Genomic DNA, 12,715 nt, shown 5'->3' with positions numbered 1-12,715 from the left:
ATTGCAAACCCTAGAAAAAGGCTGAAACAAGATATAATATTCATGGACTTTAGGCTCAATCAACTCTGTCCTTTGCATGGACCTCGTATAACTATGTTCTATTGTAATACATCAGAATTTTTTTTAAAGGTTTCACGATATTGTTAAGTTTCATCTTTACATTTTTGTTTACTTTTTTCTCGTTACAAAGGAATTTCCATTTTCTGGTTATTTATATCCATCCCAACTCTTGTTTTAAAATCACTTTTTTGTTTTCCTAATTTTCTTCCATCTCCATTCCTTTCATTTGCAAAATCCTTTTGTTTTCCTTTATATAAACACGCACATGAACATGTAAAGAACTGAAAAAGACTACCTAGGCATAATCAAATACACAGTTAGCCTGCCTCCCCTGACTGGTGATACAAGCTGAAAGGCAGAAACAGAGCTTTCTGTAACCCTTTTAAGCTTTAATATTGTACTTAAAAATGTGCACATTACATATATTTTGTTTTGGACATGTATTATTTTTAAAGCCATCCATTTTTATTTAACATCTTTTTTCCTCAATTTTCTCTATATGTTTTGAAGCATACTCAATAAATTGACATTCTTTTTACTCCCAAAAATAACCATATTGGTTAAAGAGAAATTGTGTACAAAGTGACAAAATGGCAACAGGTACTATGTACCTTTTGTCAAAAAAAGTAAAACATTTTTACTGCATTTCTGTAGTGATCTAAAGTTAAAAGGTATGCAACACCAAACAAGTGATGACCTATTTTTAATTAATAGAGTTAACAGGTGGATATTTATTTTTCTCCCAAAGGTTATAGTGCTGGTTGGCAGGTGTGCAGCAAACTGGGACAGTCAGATGGTTATCATGACCTGACAACTCGGCAGGAATTAATGGCCTTTGCTCGCACTTACTGCCCTCCCAACGTTATCCAGTCTCTTCTAGCTGTCAGCAGCTCACTTCAAACGCAGGTATGAGTGAACAAGCTTTGTACTAATGATAGCTGAGGCATTTCTGAGGATATTAACACTTGATTTTAAAGACTTTTTTCATCTGCTGCTGTCTGTCCCGTTCTCTAAAATGTTCGATATTCTGATGTGAAATAAAAAAAGCCGTGATGCAGTCTTAAAAAACAGTTATAGGATAGATTTCAATGCTTGATCATAGACTGGCAGATTTAGTCCATCATGATGTTGAATAACATGCCTGTTGCTGATTATGGCTGTTATCATAAGTACTCAACAACTTTCCCTTTCCCTGGCTCCTCTTCCCCACCCCTCCCCACCCCTGCCAACGGCACCTATTGCCCTCAAGTTCATTTTTTGTTTGATTTACTTGAATTTTTTGGCATTTTGGCTCACTCTGTTTCAATTAAATAGTACTACGATCAAGTCGCATCAATTTCTAATGTGAAATCCAAACTGATTGTGCCAGTTATACTTTTTCTTTCATCAGCAGAATAAAACAAAATGCGTATCTAGATATTTTGCTAGTCCTTTAATTCACAAAAGTATAGCTCAGATCCATGTCTTTGAGGATCATTAACAATGACTACTGTGCATATTTGTTGGGAGTATGTGGAATTTTTGAACTCAAATGAAATGTAAAATGTGTTAATGGGCTCTATTAATAATTCATGTTTTTCATGATGCTGTTTGATTTAGAAATGGTCCAAAAAATCAAAACCCCTCTAAATGAAATAACTTGCACACTAATTCAGGCAATAAAATCACATTAAACAAAAAAAAATAATCTTTTTGGAAGTATTTTTGTCAGACCATTGGAAATTATTCTGTCATGCCATAAATGTTTGCTCACCTGGGCAGGCAACTGTGCATCTCCTTAACCAACTAGAGTGAAGCACTGTTAATGAACTGCGCAGAGTCTGAACCAGGAAGATTAAGTTAGAATGGTGAGTTCAATATCAAATTAGGTACAGAAAACGAAATAGAGAGGGAAAGAAAGATTGGATTAGGAGAGAAAAGAAACAAAAGAATAATTTTTTAAAAATTTGATCAATTAAAAGCTGAAGTCATGGGACTCCACATTTGTAATAGTAATTTTTTTTTTCATTCATGGGATGTGGGTGTTGCTGGTTAAGCCAGCATTTATTGCCCATCCCTAATAGCCCTTGAGAAGGTGGTAGTGAGCTGCCTTCTTGAACCACTGCAGTCCTTGGGGTGTAGGTACACCAATAGTGCTGTTAGGAAGGCAGTTGCAGGACTTTGACCTAGCGCCAGTGAAGGGATGGCGATATAGTTCCAAGTCAGGATGATGTGTGGATTTGAGGGGGAACTTGCAGGTGGTGGAGTTCCATGCATCTTCTGCCCTTGTCTTTCTAGGCGGTAGAGGTCGTGGATTTGGAAGGTGCTGTCTAAGGATGCTTGATGAGTTGCTGCAGTGCATCTTGTAGATGTTGCACACTGCTGTCACTGTGTTGTGGTGAACGGGGTGAATGTTGAAGGTGGTGGATGGGGTGCCAGTCAAGTGGATTGCTTTGCCCTGGATGGTGTTGAGCTTCTTGAGTGTTGTTGGAGCTGGCTCCATCCAGGCAAGTGGAGAGTATTCCATCATACTCCTGACTTGTGCCTTGCAGATGGTGAAGAGGCAGTGGGGAATCAGGAGGTGAGCTACTCACTGTAGAGCTTCCAGCCTCTGACCTGCTTTTGCAGCCACAGTATTTATGTGGCTGGTCCAGTTCAGTTTCTGGTCAATGGTAACCCCCATAATGTTGATAGTGGGGGATTCCGTGATGGTAATGCCATTGAACATTAAGGGAGATGGTTAGATTCTCTCCAGTTTGAGATGGTCAATGCCTGGCACTCGTGTGGCACAAATGTTACTTGCCACTTATCAGCTCAAGCCTGGATATTGTCCAGGTCTTGCTGCATCTGGACATGGCTGTTTCAGTATCTGAGGAGTCGCAAATGGTACTGAGAATTGTGCAATAATCAGTGAACATCCCCACTTCTGCCCTTATGATGTAGGGAAGGTCATTGATGAAGCAGCTGAAGATAGTTGGGCCTAGGACACTGCCTTGAAGAACTCCTGCAGTGATGTCCTGGGACTGAGATGATTGACCTCCAACAACCGCTTCCCCCTGATTCCCATTGACTCCAGATTTTATCAGATTTATCACACCTTTCAAGAAGGTATTTAGACTAAAATGGGAAAGCCTAAATTTCTGTGGTGACTTTAGTTCACATCTGCCTTGTAGTAAGGAATTTCTGGACGTTCAATGGATTTGAATATTGAATGATGCAGCAAGATGTCATTTTTGGGAAGTTCAGGGCAGAGCATGCATCTTAAACAGTAACCACACATATGCCTTAACATGAAGTTGCTGTGTGGTTTGCACATAAATAATGGTGAGCGCCATTAGCCTCACTATTATTTTGACAAATTCTGGCCCTGTATCTTTTTTTCCAAGGTATGAAGTCAATTCAAGCTCATGACCTGAAGAATCAGCCAATGCAGCACCATATTTTGAATTGAGCTTTGAATCGATATGTTTTGAATTAATGTTGAATGTAACACTTTCAATTTATGCTAATTGTTTGTTTCATTAGTCAAGCTGTTGGACAGCTGCAATTAACTTACTCCTGCTATGTGATAGAGAAATGTGTCACAAAAACCTTCCCTTAGAGAGATGTGTCACAAAAAACTAAGGGAAGGTTTTTGTGACACATCTCTCTATGGGGAGTTTTCATTAGAATAAGAGTAGTTTCTCAACATTCATAAAATTTAATACATTTTTTGCTGGAAAAGATCCTTGTACCTCTCTGCGTTTGTAGTTAATAGTTCATTGAAAGCAATCTGTGATATAATTGCATGCTGCTAAATCACTGCTTTTTGTTTTGTTCATTTTATTGCAGATTTTGTATCAAACTGTGAATTATCAGATTCAACCATCTGAAAGCAGCGAGTCTATGAATTCTACAGGCCATGCTCAGCAGGTCAGAATTGGCATGACTTAAAACAGCATGGCTCTCTCCACCTTTCTGAAATAGAATTTCACCATCACATCTCATGCACAAAATAGACTATTATTGTCTCATAACCTTTCAAAGAGATGTGAATAATGGAATGCAGCATTTTTGTTTCTCTTTTGAATAACTAAATTTTCAATGCACTGTCATTCAAGTTGCCTGAAATTCTTAACCTTAACAATAACAACTTATATTTATATAGCTCCTTTAATGTTATAAATGTCCCAAGATGTTTAAGGACTGCAAATATGACAATTGCTCATATCTGAAATCTATTAATCAGTCTACCAAATATATTTCAGGTTTTAAGATTCAGTGAGACAGGATAATGTATTGTGGCAAGTCACTCTTTTTGATAAATTTTAAAAAAAACTGTAATTCGTAACCTGGTAATGAGACGGAACAAATAAGATCAAGGAAGTGTTATGCAAACTGAAGCAGCCAGTCAAGGATAGATAAAGTAAGATGAGATGGGTATTTGGGGTTTTTGTTTGATGACCATTAGGAGAATTGGGGAAAAAGTTATGCAAGTTTTTGCCCTCTTACACTGTTGACCATAGACTGACAATGTAATAATGGTTTGAATCTTTGAATCTCATTATAGTGCCAAATCAGTTTTTTTTAAAAATCCAATGGAACAATTCATCTTTTCTGAATGCAGTAACTATGAACCAGTTTAAATCACTAATTATTTTGTTCTTTTTAAACTTTTAGACTGAAACAAAAGCTTCAACTAGTTCACCTACTGATCTGCTACAACGAACAACTGCAAAAACCATGGAGGTTCTCAGTAATACTTCCATAACGACTAAGGCAGTGCTGCATGCTGTCAGTGATGCACAATGGTGGAAGAAGTCCCTCAGTTATCTGCGACCTTTACACGTAAAGCTGTTTAGTCTTACCTAAAGAGAAAGAATTAAATACTCTCAGATCTATCATTTTAAAATGTATTTTTCCTTTAGGACCGAGGACCTGAAGCTACATTAAAAGGTGTGGCTGATCTAAATGGTGATTTGGAAAAGCAAGGCTGTCATCCTTTCTATGAGTTCCTCATTGATGATCCCTTTGTTGATAAAGTAAGTCGAACTAGCAGTTGAAATACAGGATTTGCATTAAATGGAGGATAGTAAGCTAATTGAGTGGTTTAACCTATGGTTTCTTTCCTAGATTGAGCTGCTTAATAATTTATTCCTTGTAATAATGTGCAGGATATAATGTTGATTGTACTTTTGTTATGACCTCAGTTGAGACCGTTAACTTTAAAAACAAGAGATATGAATTCCCCAGACTGATTAAAGGATTAAACGAAAGCTTTCACATTTAAGACCTAGACTATAACAACTAAACTAAAAATCAACATGATGAAACAGTACTTAGTAGGTAGCTAATACACTAAATTACAGAAAAAGGTATTTCCCATTAACTTACTAAAAAGAATAATTGAAAACCCCACACCAAATTTACCCATTACACAGTGTTCTCATCGAATTGGTATCTTTACAGTTAAAAGTTGCAAACTGCTTCCGGTTGTAAAAGGTTGGATCTCCCAGTGTCCTTAACAAAGTCAATGTCCTCTTTGCTCACTTCTTCCAAGCACACTCGACCTGGACTTCCATTAATAAGGCAATCTCTGGTGACCCCATTTGTCTTATCTCCTCCACAAACCTCAACTTTCAAATCGGGTTCAAGTCTTAGCAGTATCAGTATTCTGAGAGCAGTTGTTTCCTCTCTCTCTCTTTTCTGAGGCTCTACTCCTCCTGTTTTTTTTGTGTCTTCCTTTCTTCCTTACAGCCTGTCAGACTTGGGAAAGCTTGTTGAATTTATCCAGAATCAAAAGTCAATCGTCATTTGACTTTTACAATATTCAAAGTCCAACATGTCTTGCTATATCAAAACCACCTGGGCCTTCCTTTGTTTTCAGGTGTTAGCAATTGCAAGTCAGATTTGCATTTTCAGAGCGCTTGGCTCCCTGTTTACGATCTGAGAGTCTGGGAGAGCAAAACCCATTGTCCATCAGGTGTTACAACCTTGCACTCTGCTTTCAAAAGGGTCTTTGATCTGGTATCCTTGTTTGCATGGCAATCAAGGCCCCTGGCTTGTCTGCAGGTAGACTTGGTGTGAGGTTACATGTCTCTCCAAATCCTTTTACACTGCATTAAAAATCATAGTTTTTAAAACATAATGGTACTACAAAATCCAGCATTCATAACACTATCCAAAATATTTAATACAGTACCTTCATAGGAGGGTATATAATTTCTGTAGCTTGAAAATTCATTGTAAATACTATTTAATATTTCTCTCCATTTTTGGATGTTCTAACTGTTGAAGGAAAGTGCTGCACAAAGCTATCTTATCGTGCGCATTTGTTGGGCCATTTCTAATGACTCAGAATGTGGTGGAACTTGGCATTTTGCGGCATGGATTAGATTTTTTCCCTCCCTCTTCAGTCCCAATTATTTCTGCGCTGCAAGTTAGTGAAAATGTGAATTGATGACGGTTTAACGAGGCCAACTGGGCATCTGGGACCTTGGTAATTGGCAAGACTTCGTTTGTTTCCTTAACCTATTAATTTTAATGTTCTGCTGGCAACAACCATCTTCATTCCCAGTGCCTAAGTATTCATGGGATACTTCAATTCAAGCTTACTTCATCAGTGGCTCTTCACAAATTACTATTATGGCAGTCCGTAGAGATAAGCCAAGCCTCTGCCCTGGACCTAAGTTGGTGCCCCCAGGCGCATGATGCTCTCCAGGGGGCGGTTCTGCTCTAGCTAACATTTGAACTGACTCTAATTGTATGGGTGGCAGGCTTGGTGTACTATGCACACGTCCTGTCTGGCGTATCAATCATCTTGAAATGGAGGTTTTTTTTCTTTCTCAGATATTCCATGTTGCTGCAGGGCAATTTGGTACAATCTTAGGGCAGCCAACACAATTATGGTTTACTGAGGTAACAAGCAGCTTGGGATCCATTTTCACTTCCTATGTCGAGATAAAATCCAGCAATTCTCATGGCCATGCCCTCTGTTTGTCATCAGCTATATTTAATTTGGCTGTCTGATCCAGTGGGTTTTTTGTTTTAGCATACAACATAATTTACTGCCAAAAGTAAATTCCCAATATCATTTGGAATGAAAATTGCAATTTCTCCAAAATCAAGGTTGGATCATCGTTTCTATATAGGTATGCGTATAGAGCTCTGGTCTTTTATATGGATTTGACTCAACTACTTTGTCAAATGTGGTAATTGTTCATTGCATTTGGTTCCAAGGCTCGTTGAACTCTAGTGTCTAAACAAAGATTTGGGAAGTGGGTAATGGTGTGCATTAGCCATTGTTGCTACCTCTTTATCAAGAAACCAATGGCTCAGTAAAACGTTATCTTGTCCATTTCATCAGGCATCCTTGGAAACATGTGTACGCAGTTGGTATATTTAAAGCTAAGTTTTAGTTCCCGGATCCAGATCCCACCATTGGGATGGAAGTTGGGTCGGGAACCCACAAATGCCAGCAGCGAGACCCAGAGAGCAATTTTGAAGGAGGGCAGCCAATTAAGTCGCCGCCTCAGGGAGCCCCAGCTAATTAAGGACGGCGGGTGAGCTCCTGAGTCTGGAGTGCCAATAGGAGGCTGTCCAGCACGAACAGATCGGCAGCTCCACCATCAGAGATGTGAGCTGCTGAAATAGGTAGGGAGGCACGAGGGCACCTCTGTTCCCAGTTGCAGGCCACAAATTAGGTAAGTAAGAGGGCCAGAAAGGTTAGGGCTTTTGAACATTTGGGGGAAAGCCCTTCCTCACAGTAATAGGCACTGCCATGGTTGCAGCCTATTTTCGGAGCGGTGCCTTCCAAATAGATTGGAGCCTCTGGCTCTGATGTCTACCTGCCCTGTCACTATGGTTCAATAGGCAGTCATTGAGTGCCTCCAACTAAAGTGGTTTCACTGCCGTGTTCAATAAATCATCCTTTGATATACACCATTTCACCAATGGGAGTTGAACTCTTAAATGGAATTACTAATCAGGTCATTTTCTGGGTGTGATAATTTTTTTTCATAAAATTCAATAACACCCAATGATCAGACTTTGAATTGACTAGCTAACTCACTTTGTATGTTCTGCTCAGATAAAAGAAAAACACATAAAATTTAACTGAGCAGGTGCACACAGTTTCACGGACAGCCTCCTGACGTGACAAGTACCCCGTGCATCAGATTGAAAATTTGTTCGGGGTCGGGCGAGTGCCCTTAATTAAGCCCTCAAGGGGCTTAATAGGTTACTCACCACTTTTGGACAGGTGACCAGTATACAGGACCCCGCCGCTCCTTCCAAAATCACTGGAAGGGGGACCGCATTGGAATGCCGGCACGCTGCTTGGGAACACGAAATTGTGGCCTCGCCAGTCTCTGGTCCCACCTACTCAGCCAAGTTTAAATTCAGCACATAGAGTGACACTGATTCAGTTACTCAACACTACTTGTTGGACTTGGCAATTGTGGGTGATGGAACTTCTCATAGACATATCCTGGCTACTAAAATGCTCCTCCTTCTAGAACCTAGTTACTGCTTCACAGTCTCCAGCAGTATCTAAAGCATCCTGAATGAGGAAGTGAGAAACGTTGTCTTCATTCTTCAACGGGAGGTACTCTCTACACACCACGTCCACAAAACCATCATCTTGGGCCTTACAATGGCTCGGGTGGTAAAATTTTAATTTCTAAGTCTCTTTTATGTTCTAAATACTTTTTTCTTTCATGCAGAATGAGGTAAACTATGCTAGTTACCAGTACAGTGCTCTGGAGAACTTTGCAGAAGTCTTGCTGAGAGCTGGGAAGTTGTCTGAAACCAAAAGTGAAGGGGAAAATCTATTTCCTGCCACAGAAGGTAAAAGTTACCCTCAATAACACATGTTGAAAAAGATATCAGGTTTTACACCACATTCAGTTCTGAAACTTGTTTACTTGTGGCACAAAAATATTAAATACACTGAAAACAATACAAGTGGTATTCAAATGTATTCCTTTGACATATTAAAGGTGAATGTAGAAATGTAAAGAATACATAGTGAAAAATTATCTTGTGCAGACACAAGATCAAAAAAGTTACTTTATCCTGCTATAGAATGCAAATTATTAGCTATGTCAAGAATGTGAATGGTGTTTTCATTCGGTCATTGTAATTTTTTGAAATCTGTGTGGAGAGCCATGCTAACTTTACATCTGTTGCTAACCTCAGCTATTGAAAGTTCGCAATTTAAAAAAAAATCAAACTAATGGTGTTTGGCAGTTGTTTAGCCTGTCGTATTTGGTGAAAACACTATGTCGTTAATAACTTGATGACAAAAGGTTTGTCAAAGAATCACTTTCCTTGTGATTTTTGTTTCCATTCCATTGATGGCAGAATATTCTGTATTATTTTCCACATACCATATGAAGAATGAGGAACACCCTACCAAGACAGTTAATCTATATTAATTATTTCCCAACACATCATTAAAATAGTGTATGCCTGTATCTGTGTTTATGTTTAAATGCGCCTTTGAGATCTGGATTTGTGTGTGTGTGTGTGTGTGTGTGTGCACTTATGCGTGCTTTGCGTTGTCTGTGTGTTTGTGTGCACTCTGAACTGTGTGCAGTTAAATTTTATGTTTTTCTTTTATCTGAGCAAAACATACTAAGTGAGTTAGCTAGTCAATTCAAAGTCTGATCTTTGGGTGGTATTGAATTTCATGAAAAAAATGTTGAGATCGAAACTACAACAAAACTTGACGCTGTCCCTGGACATTGTTCATTATGTTGGTTTGTTCTGATTCCAGCTCTTATTTGGCTGTTTCAAGTAGATTGCAGAAAATTTCAACTATTATACTGAGACATAATTATAAAAGGAGTGAGTACTACTTTAGTGGAGTTTATTTAAATTTCCAACTCATTAAATTATATATTACTGTTCTGACCACAAGAAACAAAACTGTTGCATAAGTTACTATTCATTCATAGTTTTGTTAATATAGTGTGGAAGGCATACTTTATTTTTATACGAACAATGAATAATTGCTTTGAATCTCTGATAAATAGTTGTGGGCCCACAACTATTTAATTATGGTTCAATTGGCAGTCATTGAGAACAGTGGAGAATGTAAAGTGGTACCACTGCCGTGTTCAATAAATCATCCATTGATAGAGAGCTTTTCACCAGTGGGAGTTGAACTTTTAGATGGAAGTACTAATCAGGTCTGGGTATATTAATTGCGTGTGACATCAGAACAAATTCATTCCTCGCACAAAGCTATTGGGAAAGTGTTACAAAAGTGACTGAAGCTTTTTATTATTGTAGATTTGTCATGACAATTTTTTAATGTTATTTGTCCAGTGTAAAGTATATTAATCGTTTGAGAATTAAGACTAGCTTACTATTCTCGGGAACTAATAGCCTTTTTTAAAAAAGTGCACTATTTTTAAGAAATATGAATACCCAATTGGATTTCATTTTTTGTGCCTTTAGAAACAATAGCATTTTCTAAATAAACAATCTCTAGCTATAAGATTTTCTGTACTGAAATCAGAAATTTACTTTTTTTTAAAAGACAATTTGAGGGACCTGTGGATTCAAATACTACCCTTTCATTTTTAGTCTATGAATTTAGTTCCATTCAAGGTTGGTAGGAATACATCTACTGGGTATGAGGTGAAGTGATTTTGGGAAAATCTGAGCCTAGTTCCTAGTGGGTGTGACTTAACAGCATAAAAGTATCTATAATTCAGAATTTCTTTACTGGTCTCACTCACAGCCCACAGCGGTTGCAATGAGAAATGGAAATGTCTCACAGTACATTCGAGAATGCATTTTTGGAGCTTAGGTTCATTTTTAGAGCAGTGAGGAGGACTGATCCTGTGTTTAATCCATCTTGCACTTAAAGAAAGAATTTCAAAGCAAAGCATGGAGTTCTGTTGTCCTGCCCAATATTCTTCCTTTAGCCAACATCAACAAAGAAAAATCAGGTCATTCATCATTCGCCTTACTGCCATTGGGGAACCCTGTTGCTACATTCACTTGCATAATGCCACTATGCTTTGGAACTTGCTTTATATAATGCTTTATCATGTCTCTCAGAAAGATGAAGTGTTAGGCAGTAGCATTTTGCTTAAAGCAAGATTCTACAAACAGAAATAAGATGAACGACCTGTTTGAGACCAGTACCTGTCTAGAATAATGAGAAGCAGTGCTGAGTTAATTTTTGGCTCTATTTGCTCATTGATAAACCAAGAGAAGGGATGCATACATCCATGTACATACGGAACCCAGTTTGCTGCCACCCAATGCTAGTTAAAATTTTAATGTTAGACAAAAACCCAAAGGACAATCAGTTCTTTGCTGATACTGATAAGTTTTTTTAAAAATTGTAAAATGAAGATTAATAATGAATTTCACTGTGAAAGGCTAGTCAGTTATGATAACAATTGGAACACAAGTTTTAATTTGAGTTGATACCACTGTATTATTGAAGGTTACCAAAATGTTCTATCGACTTCATTTCTAATTCTTTACCTTCTTTTGACAGTTCTTTTACAACTAGCCAGCGATGCTTTATCCAAAGACATGACCCTAGCCCTAGCCTATCTTCTGGCCTTACCTCAGGTATAGTACTGTAGCATTCCCTATATATTTCTGCAACCCTTTGAGGCCTTTATTTGAAAATAAATTATTTCCGACTTGATTTTTTTTTTAACTTTATGTCCGATAATAGCCCTGCTGGTGTTCCATCATTTAGCCATTGCTGAAGCCAAATGACTGAAATATGATGATTTCTGTGTTTGGTCTCCACTCCTAACAATCAGTAGAGGGTGATAAGTTCAAATATTTGAGAGTAAAACTGTTGTAAGCCTTATCACAGAGCACAATAACCAATAGAAAATAATATGTTGCCCATATAATGCTGAAACTGATATTCAGTTGTTACGACCAGGTGAGAAAGTTGTCTAGGGGTCTTTCTCAGCCTTCACCTGGTCTTATTGTAACTGGGTTTTATTTTTTAAACACAGTGTTTTGAGCTCCCCCTTGGTGAATCCTTGTTTACCACTTTCCAATTATAAGGCACAGAAATGAGCATAGCCAGGCTTTCTTAGGTTTAAAGAAGAAAAGTGAAATTTATTAAAACTTAAACTCTAATTCGGTTAATGCCTACGGATACATGCCGCGCCCCATGCTAACATGCATATGCGATATGCACATACAAATAAAGACAGGAAAGAGCAGAAGAAAAATCAAGTGGAGAGGTTTGAGGCACTATCAGAAGAGTTTCTTGTTACTGTGCTTCGAGCTCGCTGTTGTCCTTTTGTAGGTAGTCTTGCTTTTCATTGGGGCCCAGTATTCTTCTTAAACCTTGTTCACTATAGGAGACTTTTCTCTCTTGGGGTTCATGTGTCTTCAATGGGTCTTCAGTTCCGTGAGAAAGAGATGGGAGCAGACAGGAGAGAGGTCTTTTCAGTCCAGGAGCAAACAGCTTTCTGAGTTCAAATTCTCTGTGGCAAGTTCAAATTCAAAGAACTCCAACAGCCAGTTAGTCATGTGACTAAACTGGTCTGACCACGTCTGTTTGTGTATTCAGCCATCTTAACAGTTAAACTGGAATGCTAGCCTCTCCACCTTCAACGTCTGGTAATCAAAAGTCCATTGTGGATTAAATTGGAGCAGGGAGAAGCCCCTTTATTCTTTCCAAGTATTGTCTGTTACTATG

General features: G+C 38.3%; 1 protein-coding gene across 1 annotated transcript in view; it reads left to right on the top strand.

Annotated features, from left to right (window-relative positions):
• nbas (NBAS subunit of NRZ tethering complex) overlaps positions 1 to 12,715 on the top strand; it is a 308,007-nt gene that overhangs the window by 183,929 nt on the left and 111,363 nt on the right. Inside the window, exons 34-39 of the mRNA XM_068028531.1 lie at positions 809 to 966; positions 3,871 to 3,951; positions 4,699 to 4,866; positions 4,947 to 5,060; positions 8,742 to 8,865; positions 11,540 to 11,616. Coding sequence (XP_067884632.1) covers positions 809 to 966; positions 3,871 to 3,951; positions 4,699 to 4,866; positions 4,947 to 5,060; positions 8,742 to 8,865; positions 11,540 to 11,616 — 722 coding nt within the window. The remainder of the gene's footprint in view (positions 1 to 808; positions 967 to 3,870; positions 3,952 to 4,698; positions 4,867 to 4,946; positions 5,061 to 8,741; positions 8,866 to 11,539; positions 11,617 to 12,715) is intronic.

This window comes from Heterodontus francisci, chromosome 3 (assembly GCF_036365525.1).
Source record: "Heterodontus francisci isolate sHetFra1 chromosome 3, sHetFra1.hap1, whole genome shotgun sequence".
NCBI classification, from domain to species: Eukaryota; Metazoa; Chordata; class Chondrichthyes; order Heterodontiformes; family Heterodontidae; genus Heterodontus; species Heterodontus francisci.
Note: the sequence above shows the minus strand (reverse complement) of the source record. Positions and strands in the feature narration are given on the sequence as shown.